At 38.9% G+C, this 15,422-nt stretch overlaps 2 protein-coding genes across 9 annotated transcripts; both read right to left on the bottom strand.

Annotated features, from left to right (window-relative positions):
- Positions 1-1,154: 1,154 nt before the first annotated feature.
- LOC107195964 (low-density lipoprotein receptor-related protein 5-like) lies at positions 1,155-12,645 on the bottom strand. Of its 8 annotated transcripts, XR_003047613.1 has the most exons (9): positions 12,509-12,645; positions 10,613-10,814; positions 10,365-10,529; positions 9,985-10,185; positions 8,907-9,213; positions 8,119-8,244; positions 2,178-3,734; positions 1,651-1,759; positions 1,160-1,237 (listed from the first exon to the last, which is right to left on the bottom strand). XR_003047613.1 is itself a non-coding variant. In XM_025049987.1 (7 exons), exons 2-7 carry the CDS (start codon positions 10,808-10,810, stop codon positions 3,625-3,627), a joined length of 1,107 nt encoding a protein of 368 aa, XP_024905755.1. In that variant the 5' UTR covers positions 10,811-10,814; positions 12,509-12,645; the 3' UTR covers positions 1,155-3,624. The 8 variants fall into 8 exon arrangements, 5 of the variants coding, with proteins under 5 accessions (XP_024905755.1, XP_024905757.1, XP_024905756.1 ...); XR_003047611.1 differs by having other exon boundaries at positions 1,155-1,759; XR_003047612.1 differs by having other exon boundaries at positions 1,651-3,734.
- Positions 10,827-15,018, bottom strand: LOC107195980 (low-density lipoprotein receptor-related protein 4-like). Its single transcript, XM_015592834.2, has 3 exons — positions 14,893-15,018; positions 13,322-13,506; positions 10,827-12,729 (listed from the first exon to the last, which is right to left on the bottom strand). Exons 1-3 carry the CDS (start codon positions 15,016-15,018, stop codon positions 12,468-12,470), a joined length of 573 nt encoding a protein of 190 aa, XP_015448320.2. The 3' UTR covers positions 10,827-12,467.
- Positions 15,019-15,422: the final 404 nt, after the last annotated feature.

Below are 15,422 nucleotides of genomic sequence, written 5' to 3'. Positions count from 1 at the left end.
GTATTTGTTCTTCAGGTCAAATTAATCTGTACTTGGAAATTTTTATACTTGATTGCAGAGTTTACTTTATGTACTATACCTACAGTAATAAGCCTAGGACTTCTCTTTATGCTTGGAAGCCCATACAAACTCATTCTGCGAGAAACTAAATAGGAATATCTGGAAAAGATTCAAGCAAGAAAAGTCCTTCCAAGTTGTGTTTTTATAATTGGGGCTAACGTTAGCAGACTCAGGTATGATGCTATGCACACAAGTGTTTTTATATTTTCTTTCAATGTCCAATTGGCCTGATGTAGGTTCTGTTAAACCCATTTTTATCCTTGGAGAAAGAGTTTCATGATTAAGTGATTTGCCCAAGACTGCTATTAAAGAATTTTATACTGTACTCCTGCTTTGTTACCTGTCTCCCATCACAGATTCAATGCTCTTGATTCTTTATGTGGGTGTGAATTAAGTAGATCCAGAAACAGAGGTATTAGCAGTCAAAAGGGCTTTGGGATCTAAGTAGCATCTGTGTGTTTCCTCAACAAGCATGAGCTATTGAGATGAGTCCTGGTCCACATCTATAACTCTGTATGTTTCAGCCCACAGTATTCACCCACTTTACCTCAAACAACTCAGACAAACCATTTGTCTGAGTTTCTGTATTTGTAAAGCAAATTCACCTGCATTTAGGTTTAGAATCAAATGAGAGCATAAAAAAAACACTGATTTTACAAATTTTCAAAAAAAAAATCAGTAATTTTGCAGTAAAATGTGTCTCAGAGAGGGAGTGGTAGGAAACTAACAACATCTGAACATTTACTACACTGTAGAAACTTGACCTTTACCTTAAAACATAAAAATTTAAGAGAGATTATTCCCATTTGTAAGATGGGGAAATAGATTCAGAGAGATTAACAAAGTTGGTGTCAGAGCCAAGGTTCAAATCCAGAACTCCTGACTAGTACTGGGATTAGAAAGCTTCTATGGATCAGCCATAACCTAAATTATATGGAGATTGTACTGAAATCTGACTCTGTCTATGAATATTCGGTTTTTCAATACCTACTAAGAAAACCATATAAGATGACCTCCTCCAATCTAAAAAGCAGTTATTTTAATAAGAAGTTGTATTTACCACAAACTGTTTCAGAAGTGAAAACAGTACACAATGAAATGTATAAGCAATTTTTATTGAGATGTTTTCAGCTCCTCTTTTCTAAGATTAGTCAGTTTGCAAAGAGGTTAATGATTCCTATAGGAAGAGAGACTTGAAGTTAGAGAACACAGACTACGTTAAAACAAAGCAAAAACATAGTTGAGCTATACAGAAGTTATCAGAGATCACAGCAGGAACATAAATTCTTAGGTTAACGCCAAATAACCCTAATAACATCCCACACCCCATCCCACAATAGAATTGAGCCCCTTATGGAAGTTACCAAAACCTGAATTTCTTGATTACTATCTCACACATTTCACTCTGGTTTGAACAACTAAAGATTGAATAGAGTCTAAGGACAAAACAGTTGCTGAGCATTCACTTGATATACATAATAGCATCATTTATTAGCACTGCCTACTTTCAGCCAGCTAGGATTTTTCGGAAGGGACGTTCTTTAACTGTTTCTCACGATCTGTTTTTCTCAAAAAGACTTCTAGGCATACCAGCTCATTATAGGCTTCATTGACAAAAGTCTCACTGTTCATTAGAATCTCTTCTTCTTGGTCATTTTTCTTATGGCTGGTTGAACTTCTCGATGATGCTGTACTATTTCTAGAAATCAAAGAAACAAAGTCAAAAGAGTTGTTCCTTGAGATAGAAACTGGGATTGGGGAATAATTAGAAAGGGACAACTCATCCCCCATCAAAGGTTATCTTTTGTAGGAATTATGCCATCTTAATCGTCTCTTTAACAAAGCAAATGACCTAGAATGGATAATACTTGAGTCAATTATGACTTGTTACTGGACATTTACTTAACTCTCAAAATGATACATTCTCTCAATCAAGGGAAAATAGATAATAGGAATCAATGAATACCAAATCACAGGACAGGTGATTAACAAATGGACACGAGTGAGTTAGGCAAGCAAGTTAATGTGGTAGAAAAACCTAAGGTGATAATCAGAACCCCAAGGGTAGCGTATTAGTCATCTTAATAATTAACCAGTTAGCTATTAACCAGTGTTACCTTGGGCAAAGACAAATCACTCCTCTTGGTCTTTTCTTCAGTCTATAAAGTGAAGGCTGGACAGACATGTAACCTATAAAACTTTGATCAGCTCTAGATTTATTGATACATAGGTTGTTTAATGTCCCTTCCCAATATGTGTATTTAATCAGTTTCTTCAATTACTGTATCTTCCCACTCTAAAGCTTGTTTTGTAATCATTCCTACTCTAAATCATCAATTTGTTATTCTCGTTCGTTTCTTCAATCCAATGAATCTCTTGCTATTACACCAAACTTAACACTTGCGCTTTAAATTTTTCCTAAGTTTTTCATTTTACCTCCTGTTATGGGCGGAAATGTGTTCCCTTCAAATTCATATGTTGAAGTCATAAACCCCCCACTACCTCAGAATGCGACCATATTCGGAGATAGGGTCTTTCAAGAGGTCATTATATTAAATGAGGTCATTAGTATGAGCCTTAAGCCAAAATTACTGGCGTCCTTGTAGAATTAGAGACTATACACAGACATGTACAGAGGAAAGATCATGTAAAGATACAGGGAGAAGTCTGCACCTACAATTCAAGAAGAAACAAACCCTCGGCCTCAGAAGAAATCCACCCCACTGACACATTGACTTTAGACTTCCAGCCTCCAGAACTGTGAGAAGATAAATCTCTGTTTAATATGCTCAATCTGTAGCATTTGTTATAGCAGCTCTAGCAAACTAATACACCTAATTTTTCCTCCAAATAATCATTAGCACTAACTCTGCCTCATTGGTGGGAAATCTCATTTCATCCCTGAGATTGTGCCACTGACTGCTGGTTTAGTCAGATTTTATCTGCCACTTACAATAATATTGTTTGTCCCAGGTCTCACCCAAAGAGATAGTCTCTGTTTTGTTTTTGTTTTTCCCAGGTTATCTAACAGGGAAGCCTACTTCATCACCTAAATCCTTTTCCAGAGGACAAGTTTCTAGAGTGAATTCATACCTCCAAACTCATTAATCTTATTTTATAAGTGACTTCTTTGGAATAAAACTCTCCCATGAGGAAAAAATTTAAACTCTCTCATGAGGACATTAATTGCTATTCACCTTTTTAAGTCATGTTCTCTTCTGAAATATACAAATGCTCCCAGAGCTACCAGAATAACTGATAAGCCAATGGTTAAGCTGAGGGCGATGTGGCCAGGGGCGGGTCCATGCACTGCCTCTTCACAGAACTCTTGACCCTGTTCCATCAGACAGCTGCATTTTCTCATCTCTCCTTCCATTGTACGGATTCCCCTCCCATTACAGAAATCACTGCTACAGGGCAGATGTTTTGCCTCTGTGAGTCCTTGGGCTGAACAGACTCCCCTCTTTCCTTGGTTTCTGAGGTCTTGCTTTCTCTAGCGAGAATTGGAGGGATCAGTGTTTTTCTGACAGGATAATTCATCCCTTCTGGACCCAGATAACTGGCCTAGGTGGGCTTGGTAGCCTGGAGAGGTTGAGCAGCTTTCAAATTCACCATTTTTCCAGCTTCTGGCTTTTCAGGTGTTGGTACTGAGTGAATTTTATCTGGATAAGCACCTATAAAAATAGTAGGTATGAGTGTGAGTATATACACATATTTATCAGTTAAGAGCTATTTCAGAAGAACAAGAATTGTAATGGACTTAACCAAATAAATTTGAATGTATGAGATCATAAATTACTACCATTACTTTTGACTAAACAAAAAATAATTAAATATTTATATAAGAAGAACTGCATATTTTAAAGCACTTAAAATGTTTGGTTTCAGGTCCAGTCTATTTATCATAACAATCTACTATTAGATAATGGCATACACAGTTTTAGCCAAGGCAAATTCCATTACAATAATGTTTATTTCTATAAGGATTGCTGTGGTAGATCTAGGTAGTAAATGTATAGACTAGAAAGATTTTTTTAAATGTAAGTTTACCTATAAATACTTAAAATTTTTTTGAGTCCAAGATCTATAAGTTGCAGGTTTAAAGTCAGTAAGTTTAGCAAGATTTACAAGTTGCAAATATTGAATCAATTCCAGTGGTGGTGATGGGAGAGGCATACATTAGGCAGAGAGCAGGCAACAGTGTCCTTCTAACCAAAAAGGAACCTGAAGTTATGTTTGTGTTTATGGCATTTTACCAAATTCTTTATTATTGTTGGCACAAGTATCATTCCTCACGTGAACACTAAAGACCAAACTATGGAGAGGGAAGACAGTAGTATTCAGCAATAAAATTACTTCTTGCATCTGCCTTAAGCTGGTATCAAAGGAGTATCCAATCCTGGGCAGTTTAGGGTCTCTCATGGTAAGGTATATCCAGAGGAAGCCAGTCTAACTTCATACACCCAGTACCATCCAAAAAGTTATGTAAAATTCAGAGTAAAATAATTATTAAGGAGCAGAGCCAACTCTCAGGCTTAAGTCACCAAGAATGGAAGAGCAAGTGAAGGCATGTTAGGTTTCTGGTTTAGTTTTAAAACCAGGTAATGAAGGTGATAAATTTTTCACTTGTTGACCCTCCTCCTTAAGTCACTGCCAACACAGGGTTTTCAACAAAACCATCCTATTTGCAAGACCATAGAATCAATTCTGGGAAAATCCATCTTTTCTACTTAAGATGAAGTGATTAGCAATAATAACTTGTCTTTCAGCTAGTCAGGTTTTAGGAAGATTAGAATTAAATTGAGAAGTCACTGAGAACTCTTCACAGTAAGATTCCTTTCCTAAATCTTTTTCTTTACTAGTTATCACCATTTTCAGTACCAAGCCCACTGCCCCTTTAATTCTATAGCTCACAGGACTTGGATACCATTGGAGCTGTTGCTATAGAATTATGTTACAAGCAGCTATGATTTTGTAATTTGTCAGCTGACTGGCCATGACAACACCTTTCCACAAAGGCACTATTTGGCACAGGATTTTTATAACAACCACCTACAGTCCGCATTTAAGTACAAACACAATAGTGTTATGTACTAATATGACAGCTTTATACACATTCTCTTGTATTCCTTAACACATTTATAGAATTAGATATTACTTAAAGTAAGTCATTCATGGTAATGAACAGTGGGTCCTGGCTAGGAGTTACTCACAGCCCATTTCATCAGATCCATCCAGACAGTCAGCCTGACCATCACAAACTTGCTCCATGAAAATGCACTGCCGACCATCCTTACAGGATTGCAATGGTGCAGAGCACTGGACAGCTTTAATACATTTATTTGTGTCAGCCAAGTAGTACCCATGGGAACATTTACAAGTCTGTCCTTCAGGATTTGGTAAACAAATATGGCCACATCCTCCATTGTTTTTCGAGCAGCTGTTACTACCTGTGGATCTCACCCCCTGTCCAAAAAAAATATATTAATTTAGATTTTTTCAGAAGGGTCTTCTGCAAATTTTCTGCAAATACACTATTAGAGTTACAGGACCCAGATGTTTTTCCCAGAGGAGACAGCTCTTCGATTTAATTCCTTTTAGTCCACTAGGTACCAAGTGAATGATGACTCTTCTTTATGGATGAGGATGGCTTTAGAAACCTAGGAGTTCAGACAAGGAACCAGCTTAAGAAAATTGGAGGTGAACTCTGGCTCATTCAAGACCCCATTATGAGTTTTCTCCTCTCACACCAAGCACTGAAGATCAGAACTAGATGGGTCCTAGAAATAAAGCTTTCTTTAAATGAAAACATGGGGACTGTAGACTCCATTATCCCTCTAAGAGTCAAAATTACAGATTATTGGTTGCCAGAAGTAAGGATGAGGATGGAAGGGAAAAAAACCAAAGAGTCTGATTTAGTCAGCCATTTATAGCTTCCCATAGTTCTCCAAAGCTTATGTCGTAAACTTTAACTTCTAGTGAGGTTTTACCTTTTGACATATTCCAGAAGTTGTGGAATAGATATGTGTGTAGTACAGATAAAATCTACTTTAATGGTGACAGAGAACTTCCTTATGGTACTCAGAACTAAGTAATAGATTATCATCACTTGTGTGACCATTATCACACTGAAGAATTCTAAAACTGTTCTCCCCACAAAGGCAAGACAGGAGGAGTTTAAACATGACTAATACCAGTTTATAAAGGTGAGCTTTCAAAAATATAGCAATGGAGCAGCATTCTCTTAAGACTAATATACTCATCATACTAATATACTCATCATACATGGTAGATATGGTTAACTATTTGAGCTTACATTATTTGGTGTTATTCTCCACTAGGAACAGATTTCTTACATTACTACTTTAACTAAGGCCATCATCATCCTCCCCAAACATGCAATTAGGCACTCCATTTGTGTCTATAAGAAGGGTGGAGAAAAACATCTGAGCATCCCTCAAGTTGATATTTCAAGGATTAGGAAATATCGCAAGTAGGTACAAGTGACAACGAGTAGAATGAAGATTAATACCACAACCACATTAGAGCTAAAAGGAGATTTTGATTATAACACTATTGTAATTAATATGCAATAAGAGAACTAAAATAAAACCCAGGTCTACCAAACCCTAGCCCATACACTTACCATTATTATGTCTGCTAGATAAGTAACAGGACTAGTTATATACCAGAACCAGACTGTGTACAACTGCATAAAAACAAGAGAGTTATGCAGATCTATGGGAATTGCCAGAGAAATATTTTAATGGAAAACACAAAGATATGTCAAGGAGATATTGCAGGATGGCGCATCCCCTCCATAGGGAAATTCAATAGACTTCAGCATTGTCATAATCATTGCAAGTTTGCTTCCTGTAAACTTTTAAATCCACAATCTTCTGATCTACTTAGAACCACTGGTTTTCTGAGAGTTCTGCCTTGCTGTACCAAACTTTAGTGATTTGGGCTGAAACAAAACCAGTGGACAATCATTAACAAAAGCGAAATTTTATTTTAAGATTTCCTGGGCAAAGAGCATTGCTCAATATGAAAACAGACACTTGTTTGTATAAACTCCAGTTGAGTAACCAGAGTTTTGCAGAAGAGACATGTATTTTTCTAAATCTTGTTTCTGAGAAGAAACTTCAAGATAAATAGAAAACATTTTATATCTTTTTCCAAAATAAATCAGGTGTTAATAAGCCAAATTGAACATATTCACATATGTCCAGATATCTAAAGATAGAAAATTAAGATCTGTGACACTTAAATGCAATCCATACAATTGATGAATAATGATTTTAAACATTGTTCTATTTCTGAAAATGACTTATCTACAACAAGAGTCACCAGGGGATTTTAAAATAGATGACCAAGGTCTTACCACAGACCTAATAAATTAGCATCTCTGGGGTAGGACTTGACAGCTTTTTGTAATTCTGATGTGGCCAGCCCAACTGATCAATGGACCAGCATTTGGAAATAAAAAGAATCAGATTTATCTTACACAGCATTTTCCAGTTTTAGCAAATCTAGACTCTAGCCAGAAATAATATACTAGAGCACTGTGCTTTAGGACAATTTCTTTGAATATATTAGAAATACCCTACAAATATAGAATGCTCTATAATTCATTCAGTACTTTTGTATGTATTTAGTCAACTGAAGCAGGTACTGTCTTCATTTTACAGGTAAGATGTTACAGCTACTAGCTACTGACTGATGGAAAAGTTATACAACCTAGTTTCTCTTTCTGGTCCAGTTTTCTCTCTACCATACTATGGTGTCCTCCAAAGTAGAGAGCCTCATATGAATGCCACAAATCTCAGGCAGCACAGGACTAAATATATTCATATAAAGAATAATCAAATAAGTCAAAGCTCCTCTAAGTCACAGAATCACTGTTACACATACATGTTAGAACAGGTAAGTTGTTCAGCTAGTCTTCCAAAAGAAAAATACTGCCAACGGTCAGTGCTAAGCAGTAGCACATTCACTGTAGATGCTGAGGAGTAAATTCAGATCACAAAGACAATCAGATGTAGAATTAAGACATACCATCATCAATTGTTGTCCAGAACATCATGCCTTTGCCGTATGTAAAGTGGTTAAGGCCCAGAATTCCTCTGCAATCAACTCTGTATCTAGAGCCATCTTGTTGAATACTTTCTATGAGTCCTCTCCCTAGAAAGAGAGGTTCAGTTTACTTCGCCTAGCCCAAAACAGCTGTGCTCTATCCTGTAGCTCTTTATGTCTTGCCCAGCCTCCCCTCCAGGAAGGCACTGGCTGCCATGCATTCTCTGAAGACCAGTTTCTCATTCATTCTACATTAATAGTGATACACAAAGGTTTGCTCATGCATATTTGTTAAGTTCTCAATTTTATTCCTTCATGAAGGGGCTATTGCATGACTCTGTGGTCTGTTATAGGCTACTCGGGTTGGGGAATGATTGTATTTGTTTGAAAGGTGGTGCAGAAAATTATAAACTCAGATTGAAAATCTATTTGAAGTCATGGCTGAAGACCAGAGAGTAGAATATCACTATTTCATCTGGCTAAGGTCCCTCAGACTCACATTTAGGGTATAGGTAATAATTGCTTACCAGTATCAGCCCAGTATATTTGGGTCCCTGAATCTGAAAAGGTCAAGCCCACAGGGACCTGAGATTCCTGCCACGGCACCCTCCTCCTGCTGCCATCCATAGAGGCACATTCAATGCTGGCACCACGCCTAGCGTCACCCTGGGAACCCAGATCCACAAACCACATGACTGCAGTAGCTGGATGGAGCACAACAGAGGTTGGGCAGTAAAGATTTTCACTGAACAAGACAGTAAAATACTGGCCTTCTGAAGAAGCTACACTGATGTGAGGATTCTCACTGTCAATCCAGTATACGTTTCCACTCAACCAGTCCACAGAAAGGTTGATTACTGTCCCTTCTGCAGATATGATTCTCCTCCAAGACAGATTTCCAGATTCTTTGAGCCTCAGTTGCCTAATATCACGATTATCCAACTCTGAAAGGTAGAGTGCCTTCTCCTGGACAAGGCAGTCCATTGATGTCAGATGGTTCACAGTGGTAACAGGAAGTATCCTATGCTCTGGTAAAGTTGATTGTCCTAGTAAAGTGTCTAGATTTTTCAGATAAATCTATAAAAAAAAGAAGTCAGGTAGATGGTACCAGTTGAGTCTAGTCTAATTTGTCATCTTGATTTTGCATTAATGTTAAGATACTTAAGTTTAGTTTTTCATATATTCTGTCTTCTAAAAGTAGATAGCAGTTATTTCTCTCCCTTCCTGGAGTTTCACTTAAAATTCCTCAAATTCATATGTTTTAAAGATTTACTCCTCTGCTAAAGGCCCTCCCTTTTACATGAGACTCTACTATTAAGATCTTACTGAAACTAAAGTCGATCTTCCACTCCAAAGTTTGTTTTGTCATTTAAAAATGCCAAAATTGACAAGTCCTCTAGATGATATAAATTAGGGATGATTTGCTTGTCAGTGCCTTTTATCCTATGATTTAAGAAAAGTTGCCTCACAAAATGTACTTACCCCACCCCCACAAAATGTACTAGAACACAGCTTTTATTTGGAATTACTCTATGTCATGGGCTAAGTGCTCTGACAACTAAACAACACTGTCTAAATAAACTAAACTAAACAAACCTTGCTGTATTCTGGTGTGCTAAGCATTTCTTAAAGGAATTTAAATAGGAGTGGTCTTCATTTCATAGCTACTTTATTTTGGTCATCATAGCTCTCAGCACACAGAGAATACCAAAATTTAAGTTGTATTTGAAGAATATTCAAAGGAAAGAGCCCCTACTATTTATAACTGCATATGAAGAATTTAAATTACTCAGTCTACAATAGAACATAACCTAAGCGCTGACATGTGACAAAGCCTATGGACGGTACCTGTATGATAACTGTGGGCAACGCAAGGAATAGAAATGCAGAATCCTTGATAGGAATGCAGTTGATGCCATCATCTGCAAGCAAGAATCCAATGGGGCAATGACAGCTTCCCTTGGATTGTGCGCTCAGAAGGCACAAGTGAGAACATCCAGTATCCAGGCAAGGATTAGAAGACCTAGGCTGTAGCACTTCATGCATTATCTGGAAGAAAACAGCTAGATGTCACCACACATTAGTAAATCCTTAAAAATAGCAGATGAATAAATCTTGCTTTTTAACCATTACGGATGAATGTCACACCAGTGTGTACTTGGGGAACTCATACATGTAGCCTTTTTAAGGAGAATTAGGGGGAATATTTTGAAGAGTACATTATAGACCTTGAGTCCGTTAGGCTGTTCAAAATGCTTGATGAGGACAGCCCTGTTCTTGCCTGTCATCTTCTTCATATGCTGTATTGTTCTTGTCTTCATCTCAGACCAGAAGACTTCATCTTCCAATACAGCGACCGAAAAGGGGCTCTTGATTTGTGTGAGCTGTAACATCTAAAATGGTGAAGGTTTCTGAAATGAGTTTTACACAAGGCACATGGCACTTCATACAAACCTAATGCCAAAAGAACACTTACACTAATACTGGTACCATCTAGATTGATAGAACCAATACAGTGAAATTTGTCATCGGACCAGAATATCTTCCAACTCAACTGGTCAAGAACTATGCTAGTTGGCCAGCCAAGACCTTGACTGATGAGCACTTTTCTGCTGCTACCATCCATTCCAGCTTGTTCTATGTGGGGCTCTCCTCCAATTTCAGACCAGTACATTAACCTATGTGGATAAAAGTCAGCTTTGAGATAAAGTATTACCTCACAAAAAATAACATCAATTAATTCCTTAAAACAGTGATTTGCAGCCTAATTATTTTTTCTTCAAACTTAAACTTGGTCTATTCCATAAGCATAATTGTGAAGTAGTAAAAGGTTTCCCTTGATATTTTCTGGTGGTTGTTTAGTCATCATTTTGGGGTAAAATATCATGACAGTTGTACAAGAAGGCAAGGAATTCAGTACTCCCTAAGGCATGGAAAATATCTGTGGAATCTGACAATCTTTTCCGGGCTGGAAAGTAGGCTAGTTCCACAAACAGACTTGTGCCCCAGACCTTGTTCTTGGCCACAAGCTATTAGATGCATCAGAAACTACTGCCAGTTTCCTGAGGACCATGTTAATAGATTCCTGGTTGAATGTATTATAAAGGTTTAAAAAGCAGAGATAGGGTGCCCAATCTGGGTTACCTTTGAATCCTGAGTTTTGCTTTGTCTTATTTTTTCATTCAATACACATATGGCTGTCCTAATGAAGGCTTGGCTCTGCCAAGTAGGAAATGTTGTCTCTTAAGTTCCTGGCCCTTTACTGAGAGAAAGGACTCTAGATAGAAGAACCCAGGTTCAACCCCAACACACAATTATCCATCCCCCCTACCCCCCACCACCAAGCACATTATTGTAAATTAAACACTATCTCTAGTTCCATTCTCCTTCCTCCTGCAATATTAAAGCCATACAAATTCTCCATTCAGAAGTATATTTGTTAATTTTGGCAAAGGAAGTATAGGTGGGCCACCAAATGAGCAACTTATATCTCGCTTAACTGAAATAAAGGACTTTCTCCAGAAGATTTTAAAATTACTATGTGTGTGATTGATCCACATCACCATAAAACCTGAAGTAAAGTCAGAAAAGGTTTCTATTCACTTGTTCTGTGTCCAGTGAACACAACCAAAGAAGAACTAAAGAGGAAAAACAAGCCTAAAGGACTTGACCAGTAATTGTGATGACTGCACTCACCCACTTAGGGGATCTAAAGCCAAAGACAGTGGTTGGTTCAGGTCATCATTGAGGACAATCGTGTACTCAGATTTTTTTTTTAACCATTACGGATGAATGTCACACCAGTGTGTACTTGGGGAACTCATACATGTAGCCTTTTTAAGGAGAATTAGGGGGAATTAATCTCCAATTAGCAGTCAACTGAATCGCCAAAATCTGGCCAGCTGTCCCATCCATCCAGTAGAGATTCCTCGCAATCCAGTCTACCACTATAAAATCTGATTTTATCCCTGAAGAGAGGAAACCATTCAACATGTGTACTTAGCTTAAATTATAGCTTTTACTGGGTTTGAGCTCATGGGCATCAAACTAGCATGCCATGTTAATTAGTTTTTCAACTAGTAAATGCATCTCCATCAGAGCAGTCTTCTTTAAAATGCTCCAAAGTACTATTTGTAGAGGAAGATGCCATTACAAACATTGGTCACTGGCTGATAGTTTGGTTGACTCCTGTGTCTATTGAGATGACAATGCATATTTCAATTTCTAACCAACTTGCAAGACTTAATTCCTTTAGCTAAGGAGATATAATTAAACCAATGTTTAGAACGTTAATGGCCACTCATTATATTTTCTATGCTATGTGTATTTAGTCAGGGCAAGATGAGAAATTGCCCTACATGAAGGGACATACCTTTCACCACAGTCCCTTTCTTCTTTGTGTCCATGCTTATCCACTTAATACCTTCCGCACCGAGGTCTGTCCAGAAGACCTTCTGATCCATTAAGTCGTAGTCAATAGATGAAATAATCAGGTTCTTGTCTGTAGTTACCAGAATATCTTCTTTAAAGCTCCGCGATCCATAGAGGAGTAGGTTACACTGAATTGCCACAAGCAGGATTGGTTCAGTACCTATTGAATGAGAAGTGCTTCCAGTATGGCCTTAGGGTTTGAACAGTGAAACCCAGCATTGGCTAGGGAATTAGAGGACAAAGTAGTCTTTGCCTTCTCATTGCCAGGGCTATGATACCAGCCATCTGGTATCTAGGTAGCCCTTCTCTTGATGTAATGGTTAAGCGAATACCCACAGTTTTAAGATACTTCGCATAAAAGGTATGATTAGCTTAAATTAGAAACCACACTTCTAACTAAATATTGTGGAGGTAGGTGGGCAGGAAAGAAGTGCTTGTCAGGACTTTAGACACTTATAATAACTTCAGATGACGCTGACCCATGGATACAGAGGCCAGAGTTATGGTTTTATTATAACTAATAAGTTATAATAATGCCTTAATTAGTACATACTTTCAGACTCGAATTCAGTATGAAATACAAAGTATAAAAAGTGTGCTTTGGGATTGTGCTAGGCTTGCCCTGAAGACAGGTAAAGCAGGCTGGGGCATTTAAGACCTGAGAAAAAGAGATTTGCATTGGTATTCTTGGAAGATTTAAGACTTCGAAGCTTATGATCCAGGGCCTAGGAGATATCCCCAGCTCCAGTTTACTGTTGCTTTACAGGCATGGCCATCAGGCTCCAGTGAGTAGCCAGCATGACAAGTACAACTATAGGAACCCTCAGTATTGATATAGGTCTGACTACAAGGCCGACTACCCAGCTTCTGGCACTCATCCACATCCTTGCAGATTCGGCCACTATTTTTCAGTTCAAAGCCTTGCTTACAAGCATATACCTGAAAGAAGTTGGAAAACATTAAGACTTTATGAAGACAGTACAACATTGATAAAAAGGCCTTGACCTTGCTATAAAAAGCCCATGGCAATACACTCAATTTCAGCAACTCAAATGGTTCTCAGGACCAACTTTATTTTGAATACAGTCACTCTCTTCCTATCAGTCCTCCCACACACCTCACTCCCTTGCCACCACCATGTGTCCGGAGTTATCAAAGGTGTCCAAGTTCAGATGAGGACACATAGAACCCCAGCATAATCGGTGAGTGAAGAGGTACATAGACTTAACAGAACTGGTTGTCTACCAATAGCAATGTTTCTATGACCAGACATCAGAACATAATTTTCTTCTACTTGCCCATCAGAACCAAGGTCCCTATGTTCAGCCAACTAATAATGCTAGTAGAATGCATGAGCAGTCCTCAATTTAAGGCCAGTCCCATTAGAAATACTCGTATGGAAGGGACTTCCACAAAAACTTCTTGCTTAGCCCTGTCAACCAGAGTTCACAGCTGAGGTGGGAAAAAACCATTGTAGTAGAGTTTCTGAAGGCTGAGTGGTGACACAGAATAGGGAAGGAACTAGAAAGGACTCACCAGAAGCCCAGAAATGCTCAGGCACAGAGCCATCAGTAGATGGGTCAGGACAGCTCTCTCATGTAAGACTTAGAGCAGTGGTCTCCAACCTTTTTGGCACCAGGGACTGGTGCTCCTATGAAAATCTAGTGCCCAATGATCTAAGGTGGAGCTGAGGCAGTGATGCTAACACTGGAGATGAAGCTTTGCTCATTGGCCACTCACCTTTTACTATGTAGCCCGCTTCCTAACAGGCTAGGACTGATACCAGTCTGCGGTCCAGGGGCTGGGGACCCCTGACTTAGACCTTAAGGAGCAGTCAGGGAGAGCCTGAATGAGGAATTTGCCCTCTTTCACTAAACAAAGTTTAGAGATGCTAGAAAACAGTAACTGAAGAACTCACAGGCCCACGTGGGGACTGGTAGCAGGTGTGGGAACACTGTGCTTGGCTGCATGCTGATGATTAGCACTTTCTATGTTCATCAAAGCCATCTGCACAGTCCTCCTTCCCGTTGCACACAAGGCTGAGGTTGAGGCAGGTGTAGGAGTGACACCGGAACTCAGAACTCTGGCACTTCTTAGGAGAGCCCGGAGAGGATGACTTTCTACTTTCATGGTCTACTCCTCAAACACCCCTCCCACAGCAAGGCTGCCCTTGTGTACAAGATGCCTCCATTCTGGTAAAGGAATGAGTTTCAGGTCCTGTAGCATTTGATTGCTGAGTTGGTTTCTCATGCTAAGCAGAAGCAAGAGATAGGTGCCTCTTGAAGCCATCTGCCTTCCCCCTTAGTGTGAGCCCCCCACACTCACATCCGGCCTCGTCGCTGCCATCCCTGCAGTCACGCTGCCCATCGCAGCACCATAAATCAGGCACACACTGGTCTCCACTGGCACAGGATCACTGCCTGGAGCCACACCAAAGCTCCTCAAGGTCATAATCCTGAGGAGACAGTGAGAGACTTAGCAATGCCTACATTCAGCACCCAGGAGAGGGTTCTTAGGGGAAGAGGATGTCTCTGTTTATGAGACAACTCTCAAGACCCTTCTGCAATCAAGCCAGGTAGAGCCTAAAGACTTGGAGGTGACAGGAATCATAAGAAACTCTTTCTGTAGCTGGAATTTATAGGAAGAGTTCTTGGTGATACAAATGTGAGTGGGAAGAGGGAAGAAATGTCTTATTTTGTCAAACCAGGAAGTCTTAATTTAAGAAGCATAAACAAAACAATCTGCTCCAGAAACTCTTCTCTAGAATTCTTCCCACCATGTCTAACTCACATCCTAGTACATTAATATTTACAACATATTTTTTACCTAATCTGCCTTGGATACTCAGGTCTGGA

This window comes from Pteropus alecto, unplaced genomic scaffold (assembly GCF_000325575.1).
Source record: "Pteropus alecto unplaced genomic scaffold, ASM32557v1 scaffold24, whole genome shotgun sequence".
Taxonomy (NCBI): Eukaryota; Metazoa; Chordata; class Mammalia; order Chiroptera; family Pteropodidae; genus Pteropus; species Pteropus alecto.
Note: the sequence above shows the minus strand (reverse complement) of the source record. Positions and strands in the feature narration are given on the sequence as shown.